At 46.7% G+C, this 20,159-nt stretch overlaps 1 protein-coding gene across 4 annotated transcripts in view; it reads right to left on the reverse strand.

Annotated features, from left to right (window-relative positions):
• Positions 1–20,159, reverse strand: part of SLC4A11 (solute carrier family 4 member 11) — a 1,288,767-nt gene that overhangs the window by 500,875 nt on the left and 767,733 nt on the right. For all 4 annotated transcript variants that reach the window (XM_069632247.1, XM_069632248.1, XM_069632246.1 and 1 more), the window contains exon 13: positions 12,989–13,062. In XM_069632247.1, the coding sequence (XP_069488348.1) occupies positions 12,989–13,062 (74 nt within the window). The remainder of the gene's footprint in view (positions 1–12,988; positions 13,063–20,159) is intronic.

Genomic DNA, 20,159 nt, shown 5'->3' on the forward strand with positions numbered 1-20,159 from the left:
ATATTAGAAAGCTGCAAATTAAAACAGCAAAGAAGTCGAACAAAAACTGGCTAAAGTCCCACATACACATGACTTTGCAAAATGATGCTGAGATAATGCTATCCATCCTAAAGAATAAGAACACAAGAGAGTTTTGGAGGATAACAAACAACATGCAGGCACCGCAAAAGTCGCTGCAAACGTGTTCGGTGACTGAAACAGCGTGGACGTCCCACTTTGAGGACCTTTACATGGGAACTACACTTGCGTGCGACGAGGCAAAAATATTATTTCCACCTAGAAGTCTGACATATTGTAAAGATGAGATTGTGGACATAATTAAAAGGGCCAATAATTCAAAAGCTCCCGGCCCGGATGGTCTAGCGAATTACACCATAAAACAACATCCCAAGATCTGGGCTGAGATATGCGCCGTATTATTCGAAAGAATAAACACTGAGTAACTCTCCCAAATCTTGGAAAACGGCAATCATTGGGCCAATTTTCAAAAGAGGGGATAGGTCAAACCCGAAAAACTATCGACCAGTGGCATTGCTAGACGTCCTGGGTAAAATCTACGCTACCACCCTCCAGAAAAAATTGGTCAAATGGGCATCAGAATCAGGTCACGTCGATGTCAGACAGGCAGGCTTCGTCAAACAAGTGGGCTGTTCTCTAAATTTACTCATACTAAACTTGGCAAAGATGGAGGTTATAAAAACCAACACTGTAGTATATGTAGCGTTCATAGATTTCTCGAGCGCATTCGACACTGTCGACCGTGTCCTCTTGTGGACAAAATTGCGGCGGTGGGGTTGCCCGGAAGAACTTGCATCTGCAATTCAAGAACTACATACGGGTACATTGATCAAGATTCGGCTGGTCCAAGCCGGAAGGCTATCATCGGCAATAGCTACAAGCAATGGTGTAAAGCAGGGTTGCCCGCTTGCCACAACCATCTTTAACCTGTTTATAGCGGATATTGGCACCTCAATAGGGGCAATACGTTCTTTTCCGCCGAAAATAAATTGATCTCACATAAGTTGGTTGCTCTATGCCGATCTTGTTGTGATGGATTTAAGGCCTACTGTACTACAAAGAAAACTAGATGACGTCCAGAGCTATGTAAAAAAGAATTGGCTGTTGATTAACTCAAACAAAAGTGAAATCCTAGTATTTAAGAACTTGAAAGGAGGTTCCTTGAAATCAAGTAAACAGTGCAGTTGGACTTTGGGTGGAATTCCTCTAAAGATATCGAAAAGTGTGAAATACATGGGAATGACACCAAGTTCCTGCATTAATGATGGTCCCTGGATAACGGACACGAAGAGGAAATGCATCCAACTATCCAGCCAAGCAGTAATCATGAAAAAGAAATTCGGGAAGTTCTCTCTTGAACCTTTAAGGCTGTTTTATCAACAGAAGGTCGTTCCAGTATTGATCTACGGGGCCGAAAATGCGCTAGGGTGCAAACACGAACTATGGTCCTCTCTAGAGAATCAATTCTGGACGAAAGTTTTGGGACTCCCAAGAGGAACGAAGACGGCTTGTATCAGATATGAACTTTCTCTCATTTCACTTCGGGCTAGAATCACTTGGAATCTACTATCCTTGTTCTGTAAGACCATAGTACAAGAAAACATTCTGCAGTTTGAAATTCTCCACAGCGCATCGGAAAACGGTCAGAATCTAGTGTCCATGTGGATGCAGAGATGTGAGAGCCTATTAACTGAATTCGACATTAAGATACTCACATTACATGAAAGCCCGACCGCTACAAAAACAAAAATATGGCGTATTGATTGGGAGCGAACATGCGCAGAAAGATCAGCAGCGAAACTGACGAGACGTCCCAGCCGAAGCTCGTGCATTTGCCACGGCACAACGCTACATCAGTCTTTTTCCAGACCCTGAGGCACGTAGACGTTTTATGTTATTTCGCATGAATTTATTCAAAACTAAAGAGCGAATACAGAGGTGGAAAGGGAACAGTAACATGAATCTCATTTGCAGATTTTGTACAAGTAAATCGGAAACACTGAAGCATCTGGTTCTGTTTTGTACTAATTTCCGCAATGAAAGAACTTTACATCTGGGCCCCTGGCGGGATAAACAGCCCTCATTGGATGCGGGTGACTGGTGGAGCCACATGTTCAATGGAACTGATTTCAAATTGTTAATCCCTCTGACCCTCTTCTTAAAAATAATCGAAGTGCGTCTAATCTGCTTGATGCCGCTTAACAAACAAGAAACAGTCAGAAGGAGAGCAGGGCGAATCGGATGACGGAGGGAGGAGGAAGTTGGGAGGAACTTGCGGTAAGATGTAAACTGACACATGATTCATGTTGTCTTGTTAATGTGTTTGTAAAAGATTTTAAAGGTTTGTATAAACCGTATAAAATAAAAATAAAAAATAAAAAAGAGACATGTTTATTTTACAAAGAAAACTCATTCAGCTTTTATATTGCAGGTAGACACTGGAGGGACATATGTGGCTCAGAAAACTGGCCATAGAAGCAGAGCGAGATCATCGAGGTACCCAACTACATGCCCAAGTTTCAGTGACGAGTCCAAAGTTGCAAAGACTTGTAAAAACTCCCCCATCCTTGTGTCTCTGGTTCAAATCCGAGTGCCCCTTGCTTAAATCGTTCTTTGTGTTAAGTTTAAACTTTTGGTGACAAAAGTGGCATGACCCTTACCCCATGACCCTCACTGGCAAGTCAGCCTCCCAACTAAGGCTAGGTTCCGGGCCTCCATTATGGCCTCAAAGCTCTTCGCACCTCATCCAAGACTCTCTTGGAGTCAGTCCTGGCGCCTTTGGTGCCAGGCTCATAATCATTATGGAGACCAAAATTAGGATGGGACTATTACATGGGACTACTTTACTCGGGACTTCAGCTAACATGGAGGCACTCATATAGCTCAGATGCAAAGAACTGAGCTATGCAGTATGGTGTTTAGGGTGTGGCTGGGCCTAGGACTACTTTATCTGGACTACTTTACCTGAGACTATTTAAACCACACCCAAACAGCAGAACACACTTCCCGTTATTCTGCTGTTTGCAGCGTGACACTCACCGTGTCTAGATCGGGTCTCCAGTGTTCCTTGATGCCCGCTTATCCTGGCACCACGAACCTGGAGAGAAAGAGAACATCATTAACATTATCTTACCTGTGAGTAACCTCATGTCTGACTCATCGCCGGTAGCAGATCCCGCTTACCTGAAGATACTCGACCCAGCGAATTCCATCATACCGGCGCTGCATGTCTTCTGAATACAACAACCTGGAAAGAATAGAGAGAAAGGCAGCATTTGAGGGGGTTTTAACACATTTCCACCCGAACGACGAAAACCACAAGATTCTTACCTGGTTAGTCGTCTCTTGGTCAGCATTATTTTGGGAACCTCACGGCGCTCGACAAGGAACACAGCGGCCTGCGAAGAAGTGAGAAAACAGAGATTAGCAAAAAAAGGACAAACCAGCAAGGCACACCGCGCATTACTCACCAGACAGCATTGCGCTCATTGCGCCTTCACTTGCTGTCTCGTGCTCATCACCAATCTGCGCGACAACGCCGAAATATCTTTCCATACCTAAGGGGAAGAGAAAAAACAGACATTCTTTACATACAGAAGAACAAGAAAGAAAGAACTAAATACAAAGACTGTAAAGCAGCAAACCTACCTTGTCAAAACGGAGTCGCAGCAGGCCTGGACTCCAGCAGGGCTTGCACCAGTGAAGCAACTTGGTCGCTGCACGCCCTCCACAACTACGCACCCCTGCCACGAGGAGCAGGACGGAGAACGCACCTTCTAAGGAATCAAGGTGAGGAGAAGGCCCCGTGGAGGTTTCAAATTCAAGGGAGGGGGGGGGACACACACTACAGGAGACAGTCAAGTCTTGAACCCAGTTCTCCTGTATTTCAGGCCTCACCTTCATCTGAGACATTACCCAGGGATCGGGGAGAGGGTTCGAGGTGCAAGTCATCCAACCAGGGCTGAGTGGCGTCCCCGTGGATACCAGGTGAGCGTAACAAAAGGAGACAATGGACTTCTGGCTTAAGCATCAAAAAGGCGTGGGAGACTTGCAGCAAGGCAGCACAAAAGGAAGGAAAAAGTCGACAGGACACAGACGGTCTGCAGATGCCAAACAGAGATGAGTCGGTGGAAGATTTAAAAATGAAAAGAAGAAAAATAAACTTGTTCGCACTTAAACGATGTATGGGCAAGACGGTGGGTAAGGAATGATGTTGTGGAATAGGAGTAGCAGAAAAGTTGTGGACATGGGTGAGGTTGAAAGTATTGAGTAACAACTAAAATACTTTACAAGATGTGGGAATGAATAGGAAGTCCCTTTATCTGAATGAGGTGGAGACAGAACCCCCTCACTTAAACCAAGTGTAGAAAAATTTGGTGAGGTGATTACTGCCTCCAAATGTGCAAAAAACTAAAATCATAGTGCTTCAAAGCACAAGCGGTTCTAACTGACGTATGCTTATAAGGTCAGAATGTTTTTGATAATGAAAGGCTTAGTGAGTAATACATAAGTGTATTGTACTAAAAAACCAGAATTAAAACTGACCAGGTGTCAAGATATGACCAGAAATAGGGTAATCCACCATTTTGTGACAGGCCATTCATAACTTTAAAGAGGGTAAATACCTTTAAGAGAGATTCTGTGTATTTAATGAAGTGAATTTCTGTAAAACTGTGTTGAAATGAGTCAGTAGCTAGAGCACAGGACCTTCCTAGACCTCAATCTATAATCTTGACAGTGTACTCTGTGGAATAAGATAAGGTTCAAGAGCAGACATTGAATGACGCAGTTGTCTGGTTTAGGTAGCAGAGAGATCACAGCTGAGGCCCATATTAGGACATCTCAGACAGGAAATCCAGTGGCTGGTGCCAAAATGCATCTCCAAGTTGAAGGTTAGGTACAGAATAATTAGCTAACAGATGTGGGATTGACGTCAATGAAGAGCCTTGCTTTAAGAGTGCATTAAAAAAGGTGGGGGCTAGCCTCAGCTCCCTAGAAAATTATAAAAAAGGACTGCATTCAATGTTAGGCTGAGTTGCAGAGATGTGTCTGAAGGTGTATCCTGTGTGTCGGTCTGCTGGAGAATAAAAACGTGTCTTTTGAAAAGCCTGCTTCTGCTTCATGGTGTGCTTCCAGAGTTCCTTTCTACATCTACAGATGCCAGGCCTAAGAAGAAAGATGGTGGCGGGACTATCTTTACAACAGGCTCTCAGTTCTTCCTGTTGCTCCTGTCCCGTTTGGATTGGAGGCGGCAGAGGTTTGTCCAGAGGCCTCTTTAGGAAAGGCAGAAAATAACCCCACCGAATCAATCGCAGGGCCCAGGCTTAGGAATTTTTTTCCTGCCACTGGGCACAATGCCCTGCCAACCATCCACCAAACAGTGTATTGTGGGAGGAGCAAATCAAAGCTGCTTCGAGGGCGTGGGTGCCCCTGCTGCTGCTGGTTGCCTTCTGGAGGCCCCTCTTCACCTTCCGGACGTAAGAAGCGCCTCTGGCCTTGCTTGGCTTGCGGGGGCTGCGCCTTCCTGCCATAGGGTACATAACGTCTATAGCCCATGCCCCTGGAGGCGAAGCTGAAGGCAGGTTTGGCCAGCTGCGCCGTTAGGCCCAAAGGTTTAGGTGGAATTTGTCTGCTTTCTGCCTGAAAAGCACGTCACCTTCAAATGGCATGTCCAGCAAGTTGTTTTGGACATTTGGGGAGAAGCCAGAAGTTTTAAGATAAGCTTGGCATCTCATCACAACTGCTGAACCTATAGCTCTGCCAACATAGTCTGCCACGTCCAGGCCTGTCTGCAACAACTGTTTGGCTACCACCTTCCCATCCTACACCAGCTGTAAAAGCTGTCCTGCATGGCACCCTTAGGGACATACTCGGCAGCCTGTTCTACTGCTTATCATAAGCCAAATAAATATTTGGCGAAATCACACGCCACGTTAGTGGCCTTGAGCACCATACTACCAGAAGTGAATACCTTTCTGGCGAAGGTGTCACATTTTTTCTCTTCTCTGTCCGTAGGCAGATTTGAGGTGGATGCCGCGGGTCTAGTGGAAACAGTGGCAGCTTGAATCACCAACCCGTCCGGGAAAGCACGAGTGGCGAGGAAAGAAGGATCTCCTCTTGCCGGCCTATACTTTTCTGTGAAATTGGCATTCACAGGTGGAATGGTACACAGGTGCTGCCTTATGGAGGCTAAAGGGTATGCAATGGCAGGGTGGAAAGGCATATTGTTCGACTGTGTGACTCTCGTACAATAGGTCAGTAAGATCATACCCCTGAAGAGGGATAGAGTATGTGCCTTCAACCCCAGGGTTTTAACTACTCTGAACCAGCTCCCTGAACTTCACACTAGTGTGGGTATAGGGCTGTTGTTGCTGTAACCCCAAGTCTGGAGGAGTATCCAGACCACTGGCATCATGTAAACCTTGAGCCAAAGCCAATAAATCAGACTGGTCGACGCTGCCGGCCCCCTTGTAAACGATGTCGACCGTGTCCTCAAGGTAATCATGTTCCTCGACTCCGAATATGGAGTGCATGAAATAGAAGAAACCCAATCTAGACAGTGGCACGAAGGAACCATCGCCGACTGTCAGCGCCGGAGCCTTCAGGATTGGGCCTCGACGCCAAAGATATCAAAGCCGAAGGTACTTTTGGCGCTGAGGGACGCTAGAGCAAGGGAGAGACATCGGGAGCCTCAGCCTGACCCTTTCGATGCCGACAGAGTGGCTGGCTTGGGAAAATTGAGCGCTGCTTTAGCTGCCAAAGTCTGCTAGTCGGTGGCCCGGACCGGCATCTACAGCCGCACGCATCGTAAACATTTATAACATAGAGCTCTTAAACCTCTCCTACTGTTCTCGAGCGGTCTGACCCGCCAAGGGCTTTCCTCGTTCCGATGGCAAGCTGGACTTGCGTCGATGGTGGCAGTGCCGCTTCATCCGCGAGGAAGACTAGGAATAGCTCCCTGAATGGGACAGCTTCTTGGGTCTTCTTCGAATGTCCGTCTTTCCCTTCACAAGTGTGGGCTCCTCCGTCTCGGCCTCCGAAGACTGGACGAGGGACCGCGCCGGGGACTTGGCGACAGGTCGACCGAAAGCCAGTTGCCTGGCCTTCTAACGCAGGGATTTCGGCTGCATCTTTGTGCATGACCCGCAGGCCTCCGTGTTGTGACTAGCACCCAGACACCATAGACAGTGTTCCCGATGAAGCATGAAAGCGCGTGGAAAAAAGGGTTGAAGGGCTTAGTGATGCCGACAGCCGAGTTGAGGTCCACTACGCCCCCTGGTGAAAGGTTTTCCAAACAGCAAAGCTGAAGATGACCATCTATCATGATGAGGAATCTGTGAGAGAAAAGCAATCTATTGAAAGGAGCGTTTGGCTGTCCAATCAGGACAGCATAACCCCTTGTGGGACCTGGATCTATTCAAGCACTCAGACAAAGGATAGGGGTGAAGACTCCTCCCCCACTACCTCCCTGCCCAGACACTCTGGAGCCTATGCAGGGATACGTACTGGAGCCCACCAAAGGCAAAACACACACACCTACCTCCCCCTCCCGAATGGAAGGAGAAGGGCTAAAAAAAGAACAACCGCGCTAGTAATGGTGAAAAACGAAGGGAGGTCCCACGTTGGTACTTGAGTGCCACTATTCCTCACTACCGGGGATATGGACAGAGTGTGGTATAAAAAATACACAATAGTTGGTAGAACACGTCCACTGCCACCAGCCATAACTAGGTGATTGTCTATGTAACTAAAAAGTCACAGGAGCAGAGAGAAGGGGGATACGAAGTATCCCTTTAGCACTCCACTGAAGGTGGTGTGTGCCAATTTCTCAGAATATAGAGTTTTGGGAGAGATACTAAGTATCCTTAAGAAGTGTAGCTACTTGAGGAAATAGAAAAATTATCTTATAGAAGGACCCTAAGGGTCCCCATCAACGCTGCCCATAAGGAACTGTGTTCTGCAGAAGTAAAACACAGATGCCTTTAAGAGCTATGGAGCAGACCGACTCCATAGTATAGGTAGAATACAAAGAATAGAGTTCCAAAAGAAAGAGCCCACAAGAATGATTGAAAGAAAAAGGTTCAGAAGTGCTGGTCGAGCTTCAAAAGGACACCAATCGGGGTCAGGTTAGATCATGATGGACAGCTCTCGGATCCCATTAGGGTTGAAAGAGGGGTCCGCGAAGGCTGCTTGGGGGCCCCATTGTTTTTCAACTTATATTTGGCAGATTTGGGGCAGTTCCTGGCGCCCTCGGCATTAGCCAGTCCAGTGATCAATGGCTCTAAGATTTACTGGATGGCTCACGCCGATGATGTGGTCCTATTGGACCACACTGCAGTGGGCTACAGCAGTTGCTAACTAAACTAGACTGGTACGCAAAGGAGAATGGCCTTGCAATGAACCCCAAGAAATCTAAAATTGTGGCCTTCAGACGTCCGAAAAAAAGGTGATCTTTTCACAGTGGCTGCTGGGGGGCCAGCCAGTTACAAGAGTCGAAGAGGTGATTTACCGGGGTTACAAAATCTATGCTGCACCATCCATCTCTTCACTTCACCTCATCATCTCTTCACTTCACATCCTCTCCCTCTCCTACTTCTCTACCTACCTTCCCTTCCTTTGAATTCATGTTCAAAATCTTTAATTCTCCTCATGCTATCTCATTCCTAATCGTCTACCGCCCCCCCTGGCCCTGTCGGCTCCTTCTATGAGGACATTGACCATCTCCTTAGCCTCATTTCCTTCACCCCCAATCCACTAATTGTACTTGGTGACTTTAATCTCCATCTTTCCTCTAACCCTCCCTCCTCTCCTCTCCTCTCCTTTCCATCCTTAACTCCTACCTTCTCTCTCCCCTACCATTCTCCTCCTACCCATCAGTCTGGCTCTACTAATGATTTCATCTTCTCCTCCTCTTTCACCGCCTCTCCTATTTCCTCCTTACCCAACTACCTATCCGATCACTCTTTACTCTCTTTTTCCCTCACCCCCCCCCCCTCCCCTCCACCTCCTCCCACCCCATCATCCACCCTCTTCTCCGGGCATGACCTACGCAGCTTTAACCCTTCTCTATTCCATGCATCCTGCTCCTCCTACCCCTCCGACCCCCATCTCCCACTTCTCCTCTCTCTCTGCATTGGAAGCATCCTCTGTCTTAACTTCCTCTCTCTCCTCCACTCTCGATGTCCTTTACCCTCTCTCCTCATTTCGCCCTTCCCGCCGACCTGCTCAACCTTGGCTCTCACCTCATCTCTCATCCATGCGTCGCTTCCTTAGGCACCTCGAACGTCTCTGGCTTAAACACTCCACCCCTTCTAACCAATCTGCATACTTCTCCTATCACACCCTCTATGATTCTTGCCTCAACTCAGCCAAACACACCTACTTCCTTGACCTCCTCCAGTCTCAATCCTCCCACCCCCGCCGCATCTTCTAAACTTTATCCCGACTTCTCTCCCCAGCTACCCCTGACCCTTCCATTGCCTCTCCTCTCTCTGCCACTGATCTTGCCTCCTTTTTCTCTAATAAAGTCCTCAATCTCCGTCAAACTATCCTCTTACTCTCCTCCTCCTCCTACACCATTCTCTTCCATGGCCTCCTTTGCTCCTGTCATTCAGTCTGAAGTTTCCCTCCTAGCCAAAACTCCTCTCAACTTCCTCTTTTCCTACTCCTTTTAAACATGCGACTATTATCCCCATTCTCAAAAAACCTTCTGCTAATCCTCACCTCGCATCCAACTATCGCCCCATCCCTCTCCTTCCCTTTCTCTCCAAACTTCTCGAACACATTGTCTATTCTAAACTCGCTTCCTTTATCCCCAATTGGAGAATCCAGAAGAACTTCATGAGAATTTTTTTAAATGTGGCCCACACGGGGGAAATTCTGTGTAAATGGGGATGGGGGGAAATCCGCCACAGCCTTGTGTAGAGTCTGCACTAACCCAGCCAACCGATCCCTCAAACATCTGTTGTTGGGCTGTGAAGGCACATGGCCTACCAGACTTCGATTATTTGGCAGGTTTGATGTGGGCAATGAGAAACATCAGGAGAACATGTTCTGGGATAGACTTTTAGCAGGTTATGAAGTAGCTTTGACTATCACAGTGGTGAAAGTTCTGGAGAAAATAAACATCGTAATCTAGGATTCCAATTGTTGTGCATGTGGTCAAGAAGCAATGTGCCCATCGGACCTGGCTGAAAGCTCCTTAAAGGGGATTCTGAAAGTATAACGTTTGTTGTATCTACAGCATTGTCACTTTATTCTGTGCTCTTTTTTATTCATTTGGACTAAGCTTTCTTTTTGTATAACAGTGGGGTAGTTTTAGCAAAGAGATAAGTAGCTGAATTCTTTAAGGGGGTGTTGCATTGGATCATGGGAAGAAGATCCCTTTTGTTTTTTTTGTTTTTCTGTCGTTTGTGTTATTTGTCAAACTGTCTTTTTGCTCCTACCCCTGTGTGTATCATATTTTATTGTGTTCATTTTTTTTTTAGGCTGTACTTTTATTTAACTGCATAGTAACTAAGTTTGTGTGATTGTGGATTGTAAAATGTTTTTTCCTAACCATATACAAATACATTTTTTTTTTAAAAAGTTCCAGACGTCCAGCAAAAAGTGCTGGGGGTCTCACTAGGAGAGAGGATGAAGCACAATAATGATAAATCTCCCTAACACGGTCTTCAGCCTCAAACTCTCAGGACAGAGCAGATACATTTTAAGTAATTACATGGTCTGATGGTATGGCTTTAAATTCTTCATGGCCCATCACTTCCTGCACAGCCTCATCAAAGATGTCCCAGAATCTCTTTTGAACTGCTACCTAGTCATTGGGACTTGTAAACCCCCCGTTCTGCAGGAACCATGATCACTGGTGCAAATAGCAACGGTGTTAAAGGATGGTTGTTTGGCATGGATTTCAATGTTGCTCAGTACAATGTGGTATCACCCATTAACTTTCGACATGATTCCAACATCCGAGCCTTTGGGAGTGTGAACACAGCCTTTTCCTCACTCAGCAACATCTTCATCTAGAATGAGCACAGGTGCGCCATCCAGAGATAGCAAAGGTGGTGGGGCTTTGCTGAACACACTGGAACACATCACTGGAAGCCTGAATGGCTCCCACTCTTCCAGTGTGGTGGCAGAATTGAGACAGAAGGCCTGGGAAGGTCTGGGCTCAACTGAATATACTGGGGCAGAATCCGCTGATCCGTGACCAGACATGCAATGACGCTTCCTAGGAGACTAGGAGCAGACCTTGAAGGAGGAGGATTCACTATGTGATAGGTGTTACCACTTCGTTTACCTTCTCCTACAGCCTCAAAAATCAGTTGCACAGTAGTGTTTCTGGAGCGAGTCTTGGTGTGCAACCCAAAGAGGAATTTGTCAGCATGCCCTTTTGCTTGCTCCTAAAAACAGCTTCACACATCCCTTCTACCTTTAGATGCAAGAATCTACATTGCGTATCAAACCAAGACGCCACAAACAAAGTGTGGGTTCAATACCATTCATCATGCCCATGAATTATCCAAGCGTTTGAAACATACTACGAAGACCAGATTGAAAGAAGGTTTTCTGTGCATAGACCATGATAATCAGGAAATGGGGAGGATGGCGGTGGCAGCTCCAGGATGATGCTTCTGGTGAAAAAGGGTGGCAATGATCTGTGATTAAGCCATCCCAGAGCACCACACAATAAACTTTCTATGTCTAAAGGGGATTTCATAGATGAGTTATTGGTGGGAGGAATGTATCAATTAGAAAAGTGTTGTAGGATCCCATATATGGGCGAGAACACATTTAGGAATACCAATGAAGATTGCATGGAGAAGGTTCTTCCTTCCTTTTCTTGAACTGGACTCCCTGGCTTACAATATCATACCTTCCTGATCAATAATCTGTCGGGGAAGCTCCAACCAAAGCTCCCAACCTGCTATGCTTTTTCTGGGCAGGGCCAAGATAACCTTTCTCTCATTATTATCCACTTAACATGCATCATTCTGTCATTGTCGTGGCAATACCACAGAGCAAGCACGTTAATCCACCAAATACCCATTACAGAAGGTTGGTCTGGATTTTGGGGTGCATGTGCCTACACAGACCCTCTGTTTCCATATTGCCAGCCCCTAGTTAAATAGTGCCTCTAGTGATCTGCGGTCAAACTAATATAGCCAGAAAAAGAAGGGAAAAAAGGAGGCTGCGCTAGAATACTGCTTTTTGCGACCATGGCTTTTTGACAAAAGGCTGGGAAAAAATGAATATTCCATGCTGCTGACCATAGTTGCAAGTTGGGGAGTTAGTGGATGCACACAAGTGGGGGTAGGTGAAATAACAGCTGGAGAATATAATGGGAAAAATGCATCTTTTTCAGTTCACCAGCAGAGCAGATTGCTTTCTGATCTGCAAGGATTGGGCCAAATTTCTTCCCCTACTAGATTTGGTTTTTTGGCCAGTTTTGCTTTAAATTTTAGCCAAATAGGGAACCAAAACAATTACCTCCAGAAAATAGAACTTGTCGGAAAACACAAAATGGCCAATTGCCAATAGCTCTTCCAGGTCTACCTGTAAGTGGTTTTAGATCCTTTAGTAAGTACCCAGTGAGATGCAAGAATTAACATTACTATTCTGAAATATTATGGCTCCACATCATTTTAAAAGTAGCATTAGCTAGTAAAACCTAAAGAATACATCTAAACTTTACATTTCTCTAAGACATCCTGCTTTTCATTAGCAAATGGAGTAATGTTCTGTGAAGGGAACAAGGAATAAGCGAGATAAATAGGAGATAAATTACACATGAATAGGTTCTTATAAAGTTCACAATATGACTGTAAAAACAAGTTTCCATCTTGAGCATCTATTCCTTTAAAATACACATGATCAACATTCACAATTATATCAAAACTATCTTCCACACAGAATCTTGACTTACTCAAATGATGACACATTCACCTAGAATCTGAACAGGTTTACTTACTTTTTATAATGCCTTTAAGTGCATCCAAGACAAAAGTAATAGATATAAAAAGTGCTATAATTTCTTCAGTTGACCTAATCAAAAGAAAAAAAAAAGAATGTGTTAAATTATCACTTTCATGCCAAATGAACAAAATGTGTAGTTATTTTCCAATAATTATTTTTAAATGTATTTATTTATTATGTTTTAGTTCAAGTTAGAACTTTTCATAAAATACATTAACATTGATTCCATATACAATATGTATAAATAATCACAATTGAATATATAAATAATCACAGTTGAATAAATAATCCTACCATAAAAATAAAAAAAAAGAAGATGCAATCTATGTTAGATGTGTACGGGAAACTGTTTACCTCCTGCGTACTGTCCCAACTACAATCCTGGGCCGGGAAGAATGTCATTCTGGGCCCTTTTCAGACAGGTTTCTGCCTCGGCTCTAGCACAATTCAGAATATCTGACTTTTGGATGCTTTAGTGTCGAGAGCCAGTGCAAAACAAAGCCCTCCACTATACGTGGTGTTCGTGGACTTCCAAGCAGCATTTGGTCAGGTTGATCGGAATCGGCTATGGGGCCAATAAAGGGAAAATAATTGCCCTGAGTGGATAGCAGAAATCCTCATTGCTCTCCACAGTAACAATATTGCGTGCATTTGTTTGGGAAATAATGGCAGTCTGTCCAGGGCTGTAGGTATCAACAGGGGTGTCGAGCAAGGGTGCGTGCTGGCACCCTTTGTATTTGACTTTTACTTGGCGGACTTGTCAGCTTGTCTAGAGAGTCGAGACAGATGTCCACTAAAAATTGGAGCTAAAACAGTCTCTGCCATGCTTCATGCAGACAATCTGGTCATATTTGACCCGACCGCCTCAGGTCTCAAAGCAATGTTAAATGGATAGGGGAGTAAGTAAGACCAAGATATCTTGCTATTCTTCCCAAAGAAAATGAACAGGACTGTGATGACTAGAACATTGGGAGAGATCCAATATGCCACTCTTACAAATATCTGGGCATAACCATATAAAATTGATCAAACTACACCAATAGCACAGAATTGAAAAATCAGGAAGGCAAAGCAACTTAGTGCTTTATGCCGTAGACTTGTCCATCACCACACAGGCTGTTCCCTGGTCGGGATAGTGACGCTATATAAACAGTGGTTTTGTCCCTCGGTCCCATATGGACTGGAGGCCTTAGCAATGCGTGACCCGAGTTGTTTAAATAGACTGGAAGGTCATTTCTGGCATAGAGTATTGGGGTTGCCTAAGTCGACACCTATGTAATACATGAGAGTCTAGAATATGGGTTGATCTCGCCAACAGGCATGGCGTTGAGAAGAAGAGGAATACTCCACATAAAATCCCAATCTCCACAGTGCCCTTTATTAGTATGGATGGGCAGTAGCTCACAGAAAGAGCCTTTAGTACGAAGAACAAATTCCACTAAATTGAACAATGATCACTTTGTCCTAATTCAAAATCGCTGTAATGATTTCAACACAGTTAAAAGGGCCTTTTGCAGGAGATTAAAAAAATGGGATTGGTGCCGCAACTACTCCCACCTAGCGACACTAAAAGGCTACTCAGCCATGCAAACTGTGACCCACACTTTTGGAAGGCCCCAGAGGTATTGCGTTCTGTGCCCTCATTCAGGAATACGAAGAATGCGCATCATCATGTGGTTTAATCTACTACCATTACAGGCTATTTGGGGAGCTAGATGGGGCCTGGCAGCAGAAGAGATACTATCGAATTTGCCTTTGTCCCATTAACTTGTCGACTGCAAGACATGTTTCCACTGGCTGTCCCCAATTGGGTCCCTTGCATATGACCTCCCTGGGAAAGCTAGTCCATGAGTATGAGAGCATAAAATCCATAGACTTTTGGAACTATTGCCCAAACACAGAAATTGCAACAACACATGTGGCACTGTATCGGGCTTGGACAAAAATTGAGGTCTTGTTCGGAAAACCCCAAGGAGCCCATGAAATGCAAGACTAATGGTGATTACCATAGAATTCATGATGCTCTGAAAGCAAAATTGTGATTTGGAGGCAAAGCTGTATTCGGCATACGAATTGTGTTGATCTTAAAAAAAGAAATGTAACTAGGATGTTGAAGTACTCGGAATTAGGAAAAGTTACTCACTGCAGTCCGAAGTCCTCTTTCCTTCATACATCTGGGAGTTCCAATCTAGTGGGGATAGGACCAGAGCCTTATTCCTGGGACTAGGCGCTCCTGCGCCTGGCACCTGCTCCCCTCTCCTGCGTTTCCTTCTCCCTCCCACCCACTGCAATACTATTGGGTAACTGGCCCTCTTAGACACCATTCCTAGGTGGCCCCCTCTGGCCGAGGACCCAGAGGCTAAGGACAGCTCCAGAAGCAAGAAGCTGAAGCAAAAAAAGCCTGCAGCCATCAATCTGAGCAACACATCAGGAAAGTTGAATCTGGGTATTTTATATTTTTGCGGTTTTAAAAAACTAGCCTTTTACCCCTTTTTAGGAAAGCTGAATTTGGGCGTTTTACATTGTGGTAACTGTGGTACTGCTAACTATGTCCCATAAGGATCTCTCCCACTCTCTAGGTCCCACAACCCGCAAGTGGGGCCGCTGTTGTGAGTCACTTGTTCTCCGGTGTCTTCACCTTTTTGGTTGTGACCCCGGCACTCACCCTGCCCCCCCTCTGCGCATCCTGCGTTTGTGGCACTGTGCTGTGCTCTCTGTTTCTCCCATCTTCTCCAAAAGCTACTCAATCTCCTATCCTATCCCTCTCACCAAGTCTGGAAGGAAGAAGCTGAAGAGGGGCAACTTGGTCTCCAACCCAGGCCTCCTTATCGCCGATACCTACATCAGTGCTTCCCTCCAGACAGACTCACTGTCATCCTCTTTGTCGTTCCTTCACCAGACCTATGGACCCTTCATTTGGTATCAGCTCTCTCTCCTATCTCTTCCTCTCCCATTAATGGTGGAACTCTGTGGGGGGCCCTCTTGATCTCATTCCACACCTCCAAGGTTATCATTTATGTCTATCTGGATGTCACTGCCTTGGTCCCTGGCCCTCAGCCCAGTCATTTCATGTTTGATAGGTGTCTCCCGTGTCTTATCAACTTCCTTCCTTCTCCCGCTACTCCTAGCACCCCGCTGGCTCCTCTGCCCCCCTCTCACTTCCACCTCTGCCCAATCTCGGGCACCTCCTTCACTTCCACTGGGTTCACCTCAAGCCTGTACCCCTCCTCCCCCGGAAGACCTTCAAATGTGATAACCTGCTCCACGTCGCGAGACTCAACTCTCGCTCTGCTGTCAAACACTCCTCTGACATCTGTTGGGGAGAAGGACGGGTAGACAGCAGCAATGCTCTGAGTAAGTGCAGCACAGGGCAGAGTGGCTCTGGGTAAGTGCAAGGAGGCAAGGGACTTTACAGGTAACAGGTGATCCGGCTCAAGTTTGAGAGGGGCAGGGAGGCCATTCCAGAGGGAGACACCTGCAAAGGAGAGAGATATCTGCCCGTTCTCTCTGCCTGAAGAAGCGTCTGATCGTTAAGAGAGTTGGAGGAAGTGGAGTGAAGGGCTCTAGAAGGAGGAAGGGAGAGTTGGATGTAATGAGGGCCCCAGCTCCAGAAAGCCTTGTGGACAATGCACAGGATCTTGAACTTGATCCTTGCAGCCACCGGGAGTCAGTGGAGAGATTTCAGGGCTGGAGAGATACGGTCCCTGGGCTTGAGGCCAAGGATAAGTCTTGCAGTCCTGTGCTGGAATAGTTGCATAGGACGAGGAGTAGCGGTAGAGTGAGAAAGAGGCTGTTGCAGTAGTCCAGCCAAGAGAGAACCAGGACCCTGGAGACAGTGAGCTTCTGGGGAAGGTGAGAAAGGGAAGAGTACCTTTTAGTAGGTGCAGCTGGTAGTGGGACATCTTGACATCCGAGATGTGAGGAGAGAAGGTGAGGGTGGAGTCGAAGATGAACCCAAGGTTTTTTGTCTCACAGGAAGGCAAAGGAAGAGGGCCCAAGGAGGACGGCCAGAGAGGGAAAGTGGGAGCAGGAGTCCCAATAAAAAGGATCTCCGTCTTGCTAGCATTAAGGCAGAGATCGCTGGAGGAGCAACAGTCCTGAATCGCGAATAGACAGTTAGGAATGAGCGAGCGAAGAGAGGAGGCCGAGGGGAGCCAGAAGGAGAGCTGAGTGTCATCTGCTTAACACTGAAAGTTAGAGGAGAAGGTAGAGATCAGGTGGGCCAAAGGGGCAAGGTAGAGGTTGAAAAACTAGGGTGAGAGGATAGAGCCCTGGGGAATGCCAGAGGTGGAGAGAGAGAGAGGTGGCAGAGAGAAAGGACCTAAGTTGGTCCTGGAACGGCGGTCCAAGAGGAAGTAGGTCAACCACTCCAGGGCCTGATCCGTGATGCCCAGTTTCTCACAGAGTCAATTGATCAGGATGGCGTGGTTGACCATGTCAATGGGAGATGAAAGATCAAGGAGGATGAGGACAGAAGGAATGCTGGAATCAAGGTTAGGGATCAGGTCTTCACGGGTGTTAAGGAGGGCGGTTTCCGTGCCTCTTGCAGCTCTGAAGCCAGACTGATGGTCATGGAGACATCCAACAAATTCAATGTGGTGAGTAAGCTGGGAGATGGCCAGCTTTTCCAGCAGTGTGCCCAGGAAAGGGGTGATAGAGATTGAGCAATAGTTTTCCGGACAGGTAGGATCAGCCAACTGCTTCTTGAGGCGGGGGTGCACAAGGGAGTGCTTGAGGAGATAGGCGAAGTTTCAGTGGCGAAAGAGTGATTACAGAAATCGGCCAAGGCTGGAGCGAGGGTGTCAATATGGTCTTTGATGGTTCTGGAGGAGCAGGGGAGCACCTGTTTGGACAACACTTTCATAGATCGGACTTGACTAGAAACCTAGTCAGGTGTTGTCAGAGAGAAAGCAGGAGAGGGAGCGAGAAGGAGGGAAAGGAAGAGGAGGTAGAAACGGTGAATTGAGAGGCCAGAGCTGTACAGAAGGCCTTGGAGGGAAAAGGAGGGTAGCGCCTGCAGCAGGATTGGCCATTTCCTTGCAGATTTTAAAGTGTTTGGCCGTGTTGTAAGAAGCCACAGAGACACAAGCTTGAATGTGGGCTCTCTTCTTGGACAGGACAGAGTGTGTATTGCCTTTGGAGCAGGCGGCAGGCCAGTTTATCAGAAAATGTGCCCGAAGCCCTCCACTTACTCTCCTCCACTTACTTTCAGCCACCCTGAACTTGCGTGTCACTGCTGCCAGGTTGGAGTCATACCAAGAGTTGCACTTGGAGGTACGCTTCAACCGGATTCTCATGACAGGGACAAGGATGTCCAGAGTGTTGGCGATAGAAAGATGCAGATGAGAGAGGACTGTGTCAGAGTGCGAGTCAGCTGCAGGAGGAGGAGCAGAGAAAGTAAAGACAAAGGCCTCCACTGACAGACGCTTCATGGGCCGAATGACCGTGAAGGTAGGGGACAGTGCTGGGGTGGGCTTTCCCTGAGGGAGAGAGAGTTTCAGGTGACAGTAAAGTAGATTGTAGTCAGTACAAGAGAGAGGAGTGGTGAGAGGGTTAGAGAGGGGTATGTCTGAGGAGATGGGAACATCCAAAGTATGTCCGGCAGAGTGTGTCGAACTAGAGGACAGAATGGAGAAAGAGCGTGTTGCAGAGATTGCAGAAAAGCCCAGAGAGGGAGTAGGAGCATCCAGGTGGATGTTGAGGTGTCGGAGGAGAAGTTGGGAGGTAGAGGCAAGGAGAGAAGAGGAAAGGTCAGCCCACTCTAAGAGGAAGAGGGCAACCTGGCCAGGTGGCCTGTAGATGGTGGCCACAGAGAGAGAGAGAGATCAGGAGAGATGGAGAGCCTGCAGACCAAGCATTCAAAGGAGAAGTAGACCTGCGTAGGAATGACAGAAGCAGGGAGCCACTTGGGAAAGATCAGAGATACTCCACCTCCGGGCTCGAAGAGATCTTCTAGCCATCTAGGAGGAGTGTGTCAAAACTTGTGACAGAGCTGGCCGAGAACCTTGTCTTGGTAAGAAGTGAGGACATCCAGGTAAAGTTCTTTGAGGGGGCCCCTCTCAAACGTGAGCCGGACCACCTGAAGTTCGAGAAGCCGCTCAAAACTTTCCTCTTCTCCTCTGCTTTCCCTCTCTCCCTCCCCTGCTACCTACCGGTCTGCCACACCGACTGGTTGCTGGCTACCCTTAGTCTCACTGGGTACCAGGCTCTCTCTTGATCAGTCATCACTGCCCTGCCTCCTGGCCTTCCACACACTTAGGGGCTCTAACTGTTGCATCTAAAAGTCCCTTGTCTCCTTGCACTTACCCAGAGCTGTGCTGCACATACTCAGAGCATTGCTGCTCTGTCTCCCCATTGCTCTCCCTGGCACCCCCCCTTCCCCTTGCACTTCTTCTCGCACTTGCACAATCTGAACGACACAAGGCCTGGTAAGATTTTTCGACTTGTCCTCCCGCTGTCTTCCCTCCCTTGTCTTGTCGCAACTAGAAACACTTGTGACAGGTGCGTTATGAATAACGCATCATATCATTAACAAAGCAACATGCACTTAACTTAAGAATGTGCATGTAGTGGTGGACTGCATATGCAGAATGTGGCAACACCCTAGTCTCTGCCACAGCATACCTGCCAAGAGGACTGAGAGGACCAAATAAACATTTAGGATGATGGAGGCAGGGCATATGGAGGCAGAGGAACTTCTGGCTAGGAATACAGTAGTCACTACAGTAAGTAACATTTCCTCACTCCTATGTCAAACTTATGGTAGAATACTAAGCGCTGGTGTACCTCCAAGGAAGATGAGCCTACACTGCAAAGATATTATGGAGAACTGCCTGTCGGGTTGCGAATCAGCTCTGGAGCTGCTGGCAAGAGAATACTTGTAGAATGCCAATGGAGATGCCCATGTGGGCACTTTACAGAATGCCTCCCATAACACATGCCTCAAGGACCACTGCTGTGCTTTTCAACCTTGTCAAATGATCATGAAGGCCCCCAGGAGGAACTCTGCCCTATATTTCAGAGTACAGAGAGATGCAGGCGACCTGGCTATTGATTTGTACACATGCCTCCCTGGGCAGGTTCCCCTAAAGGTTACAAAAATCCTATCTGAGGAAATATGAGGTCTTGTCCTCTCGGCTCTGTGGGCATCCAAACAATATAAGACC

This window comes from Ambystoma mexicanum, chromosome 6q (genome assembly GCF_040938575.1).
Source record: "Ambystoma mexicanum isolate Mex_15411 chromosome 6q, UKY_AmexF1_1, whole genome shotgun sequence".
NCBI lineage: Eukaryota > Metazoa > Chordata > Amphibia > Caudata > Ambystomatidae > Ambystoma > Ambystoma mexicanum.